General features: G+C 44.5%; 1 protein-coding gene across 1 annotated transcript; it reads left to right on the top strand.

The window, feature by feature from the left end:
- The first annotated feature begins 2666 nt into the window (after positions 1 to 2666).
- On the top strand, positions 2667 to 4839 carry LOC134317057 (cilia- and flagella-associated protein 251-like). Its single transcript, XM_062997728.1, has 3 exons — positions 2667 to 4362; positions 4450 to 4587; positions 4688 to 4839. The coding sequence occupies exons 1-3, from the start codon at positions 2940 to 2942 to the stop codon at positions 4753 to 4755; spliced, it is 1629 nt and encodes a 542-aa protein (XP_062853798.1). The 5' UTR covers positions 2667 to 2939; the 3' UTR covers positions 4756 to 4839.
- Positions 4840 to 5277: the final 438 nt, after the last annotated feature.

Raw genomic sequence — 5277 nt, 5'->3', positions numbered from 1 at the left:
CTGCAGTTTTGGAGATGCTCTGACCCAGTCATCTAGCCATCACTATTTGGCCCTCGTCAAACTTTTTCCTGCTTCTAACATTAACTTTGAGGATAAAATGTTCATTTGCTGCCTAATATACCCCCCCCCACTAACAGGTGCCGTAATGAAGGGATAATCAGTGTTATTCACTTTACCTGTCAGTGCTCATAATGTTATACCTGGTCGGTGAATAGTGTTATGCCTTAATTATAGGGTGCATTTTATTTTGGACTAATGACAGACAGCAGAAGAGCATGTTAATGAAAAATCTATTTTTCTCCAGGTAATAGAAATAACTAAAATACACACAAGTATGTGTACTTTATGTTTGTTTATTTATGCTTCATGTTTAACATAACCTTTGTCTTCTCCTAGCCAGGTACTGAGCTCTTACTGCAAATATAAATAAATATATAAATAAAAAAAGAATAAATGCCTAAAAATGCATAATTACCAAAGTCAAATTACATGCACTAATTTTAATTTAGCATTTTTTACAAATTGTTTAAAGTTTAAACATAAATCATTGTTTCTGAAATATTAGAATATTAGTCATATTGCAATAAAATCTATTCAAAAAATACTATAATAAAGTACTTTACATATATACATCATCAGTTTTATATATAAAAGCACAAATACTGCCAATCAACATAATGCTTCTTTATTGCACTGATTTCGGGTTGTAAATTCAGGCTCATCAGGGACAGTTTAACTGTTTTCGGTACATGGAGGGAGACGTTGCCAGCATGCTAGCGGGTTGTGCAGCCTGAGCCCATCGGTTTGAACATCCTGATGCTAACTGTGTTAGCTTAGTGAGCTAACAATTTTGCTTCCTGATTTATTGCCCCCCATCCACAAGCTCCGTCCTAAATGCCCCTCAAGGGCACGAGAGAAGGACGTGCCGCATTTTTCATGTCAGGGTGCACGTTTTCTTTTCGGCTCTTTAGCTTTTATCATCAGCCGTAAAACGCGTTGGGCTATCAGGCGCCGCCGTCTCACCCATGACTGATATAATTGATGCTAACTTGCTGATTTAAAGCCCCACACACTGAGCTTGAATTGATCCTGGACCGGAGAGATCAGGGTCATTAATACTGCCAAATCTGGGACTGTACAGGGTGTGGACGAGCATCAGATTGATGGACATCCCATTCCGATACCAATGCCATAAATATACAAATATACAAATACCTCCACCCTTGTTTCCATAAGATTTTGCAGTGTGTCTGTTGGAATTTGTGCTAATTGTGACAAAATAGAAATAAAAAAGCTTGGCTTGTACTTGATTGAGGCTAATATCATCCTTACTGTGAAACATGGTGGTGGCAGCATCAGTATATAAAGGTGCTTCTCAGTGGCAGGGACTGGGGCTAATACAAATATAGTAATAATAATCCACTGATCAGGTATAACATTATGACCACCTTCCTAATATTGTGTTGGTCCCCCGCTTTTGCTGCCAAAACAGCCCTGACCCGTCAAGGCATGGACTCCACACCACCTGGCACCACAATGTCAGCAGCAGCTCCTTTAACTCCTGTAAGTTGTGAGGTGGAGCCTCCATGGATCGGACTTGTTTGTCCAGCACGTCCCACAGATGCTGGATCGGATCGAGATCTGGGGAATTTGGAGGCCAGGTCGACACCTCAAACTGGTTGTTTTGCTCCTCAAACCGTTCCTGAAGCATTTTAGTTTTGTGCTGAAAGAGGCCACAGATATCAGGGAACTGTCTCCATGAAAGGGTGAACATGGTCTACAACAATGCTTAGGTAGGAGCTACGTGTCAAAGTAACATCCACATGGATGGCAGAACCCGAGGTTTCCCAGCAGAACGTCGCCCAAAGCATCACACTGCCACCGCCGGCTCGCCTTCTTCCCATAGTGCATCCTGGTGCCGTGTCTTCCTCAGGTAAGCGACACACACACACACCCGGCCGTCCACGTGATTCATCAGACCAGACCACCTTCCATTGCTCCGTGGTCCAATTCTGATGTGCACATGCCCATTGTTGGTGCTTTCAGTGGTGGACAGGGGTCAGCATGGGCACCCTGACTGATCTGCAGCAACAAACTGTGCTGCTCTGTGTATTCTGACACCTTTCTATCAGAACCAGCATGAACTTCTTCAGCAGTTTGAGCTACAGGAGCTCGTCTGTTGGATCGGATTACACGGGCCATCAATGAGCCTTGGCCGCTCATGACCCTGACACCGGTTTACCACTGTTCCCTCCTTGGACCACTTTTGATAGATACTGACCACTGCAGACCGGGACACACCCCACAAGAGCTGCAGTTTTGGAGATGCTCTGACCCGGTCGTCTAGCCATCACAATTTGGCCCTCGTCAAACTCGATCAGATCCTCACGCTCACTAACTGCTTCTAACATCAACTTTGAGGATAAAATGTTCACTTGCTGCCTAATATACCCCCCCCCCTTCCCCCAACTAACAGGTGCTGTGATGAAGAGATAATCAGTGTTATTCACTTCAGCTGTCAGTGGTCATAATGTTATGCCTGGTCGGTGTGTGTGTGTGTGTGTAAATACGTATATGGTAATAGAATAGATTGCCTTTATTTGTCATGTATTACATGTACAGGTGTGCAGTATTCCAGCTGTTACGCCCCTGGAGCAAACAGGGTTAAAGGTCTTGCTAAAAGGCAGAACTGGGATTCGAACCCTCAACCTTTGGGTTATAGCCCGAAGCTCCTCCCACTAGGCCACCACTGTCCCACTCTACACTAGAGGTTAATGATGCTGAGAGCAGCAGTGATGATGATCAGCACCACTCTCAGCTACATGCACACATTGTGACATCATCATGATGACATCACCACACTCCACACCTCTGGTATAAGTTGCTGCGTTTCATGTGTTTGTGCTCATTTGATCTGAGACGCCGAGACAGTAAGCAGCATGAACATGTTCTCCTGTTGGACTCTTCCATCTGACCAAGACGAGCCGCACAGGCGGGTAAACGAACCGGAGAAGAAGGTAAAGAAGATAAAATGGTGGCAGAGACACCAGAAGGTAGAGATGCAGGACGGGGAGGGTGAGGAGGGAAACGGGGTAAAGGGTGAAGAGATGGGGCAAGGAGTGGAGCAGAAGGTTTTAGAGGACCAGGCAGACCAAACACCAAAGATGGAGAAGCAGGGGGTTCTGGGAAAAAACAAACCTGAGAAGAAAGTAAAGAAGACAAAATGGTGGCAGAGACGCCAGAAGGTAGAGATGCAGGACGTGGAGGGTGAGAAGGGAAACGGGGTAAAGGGTGAAGAGATGGGGCAAGGAGTGGAGCAGAAGGTTTTAGAGGACCAGGCAGACCAAACACCAAAGATGGAGAAGCAGGGGGTTCTGGGAAAAAACAAACCTGAGAAGAAAGTAAAGAAGACAAAATGGTGGCAGAGACGCCAGAAGGTAGAGATGCAGGACGTGGAGGGTGAGAAGGGAAATGAGGTAAAGGGTGAAGAGATGGGGCAAGGAGTGGGGCAGAAGGTTTTAGAGGACCAGGCAGACCAAACACCAAAGGTAGAGATGCAGGTGGCCCCACGGGACCTGGTGGAAGAACCAGAACAGGTCGTTGTAAAGGACCAGAGGAGGAAACCAGTAAACAAGGTGGTTTTGGTTTGTGAGATTGAGATGAAGAAGTTAGAGCAGGTGGACCCAGTGGAGCAGGTGGACCCAGTGGAGCAGGTGGACCCAGTGGAGCAGGTTGAAGAAACAGAGCAGGTCATCCTGAAGAACCAGTGGATGGGACATGTAAAAAATAAGATTCATTGCATAGAGAATAAGATAAAGAAGGAGGAGAGGCAGATGGACCCGCTAAACCTGGTGGAAGAACCAGAGCTGGTCATCCTAAAGGAGCAGGGGAAGGGACAGGTAAAAAATAGGGTTAGTTTTATAGAGAATGAGATGAAGAAGGAGGAGAGGCAGGTGGACCCGCTAAACCTGGTGGAAGAACCAGAGCTGGTCATCCTAAAGGACCAGGGGAAGGGACAGGTAAAAAATAGGGTTAGTTTTATAGAGAATGAGATGAAGAAGGAGGAGAGGCAGGTGGACCCCCTAAACCTGGTGGAAGAACCAGAGCTGGTCATCCTAAAGGAGCAGGGGAAGGGACAGGTAAAAAATAGGGTTAGTTTTATAGAGTATAAGCTAAAGAAGGAGGAGAGGCAGGTGGACCCAGTGAATAAAACAGACCAGTTCGTGAAGAAGGAGGAGAGGCAGGTGGCCCCGCTGAACCTGGTGGAACAACCAGACCAGGACATGAAGAAGGATCCAGCAGCTTTGGAGGACAAAATGTGGAAACTGAAAGAACAGAACCTGGATAGAGGAAGCACTGAAGGTACGTTTGAAGGATTGTATAGATAGATGGTGGTGATCTAATAAAGGTGAACATTAAAAATGGAATTAGGTTTCATTTCTCCATCAGATCCACTGAAGAACGTCTCCAAGGTGTCTTCAAACAAACCAGACCCCCAGCAGCTGCAGGACGACGTTCTTGTTCCCATCGTCGAAGCCCAACCTGAAGAGTCCGGGGCTCTGATGGAGAGCGCGTGTGAAGATGAAGGTCTGGTTTAGATTCAGAAATACACGTTATACACGCTAGGTGGAGTAACGCTGGAGTTTCCTCTAACACGTGTGCATGTCGGCTCTGTGTTGCTGTGTAGGTGTCCCGATGCCGAAGTCGAGGAGAACCAGCCTGAGAACCAAACGGTTCCAGTTCTTCAACGTCTGAAACTGAGGTGGTGACGATCCGGAGATCATCCAATCACACGCCGACTTTTCCAACATCAAAATAACAATAAAGTGCCTTCATGAACATGTTGGTTGGTCTGATTTTGTGTACGTTGGGTATTAAGGGTGGACTGATGAATCAAATCAAATCAAGGTTTATTTGTCACATACATGGTACACAGTACAACTGGCAGTGAAATGCTTTAGTGACTGCTCCGCCACAGTCATTACAAAAACTACAAAATAGTTAAAAAATATATTATACAAAAAATATAGAATGTTTTTAAAGGCAAGAATAAAATTACCAATATAAAAACAATATAAAATAAAAAATTAACTATATAATTAAAAAGAGCAATTTAAAGTAAAGTAAACATTAGAAAAAATATCAATATAATTAAAAAGGGCAATTTAACGTGACAAGTAGTGCAGAAACTGTGCAACATAATGCTACATAATGCTATACAGATGTGCTAAATAATAAATACACAAATGCTAATCTATACATATACATACACTTATT

Source organism: Trichomycterus rosablanca, chromosome 1, assembly GCF_030014385.1.
Source record: "Trichomycterus rosablanca isolate fTriRos1 chromosome 1, fTriRos1.hap1, whole genome shotgun sequence".
Lineage (NCBI taxonomy): Eukaryota > Metazoa > Chordata > Actinopteri > Siluriformes > Trichomycteridae > Trichomycterus > Trichomycterus rosablanca.
The sequence above is the reverse complement of the archived record's forward strand: the minus strand, read 5'-3'. Positions and strand labels throughout refer to the sequence as shown.

Bases quoted from the DNA above. Each gene is read 5' to 3' on its own strand.
- LOC134317057 (XM_062997728.1), top strand. From the start codon at position 2,940: ATGAACATGTTCTCCTGTTGGACTCTTCCATCTGACCAAGACGAGCCG. The intron at 4,363-4,449 runs GTACGTTTGAAG...TTTCTCCATCAG, and splicing joins GGATAGAGGAAGCACTGAAG to ATCCACTGAAGAACGTCTCC. The intron at 4,588-4,687 runs GTCTGGTTTAGA...GTTGCTGTGTAG, and splicing joins GAGCGCGTGTGAAGATGAAG to GTGTCCCGATGCCGAAGTCG.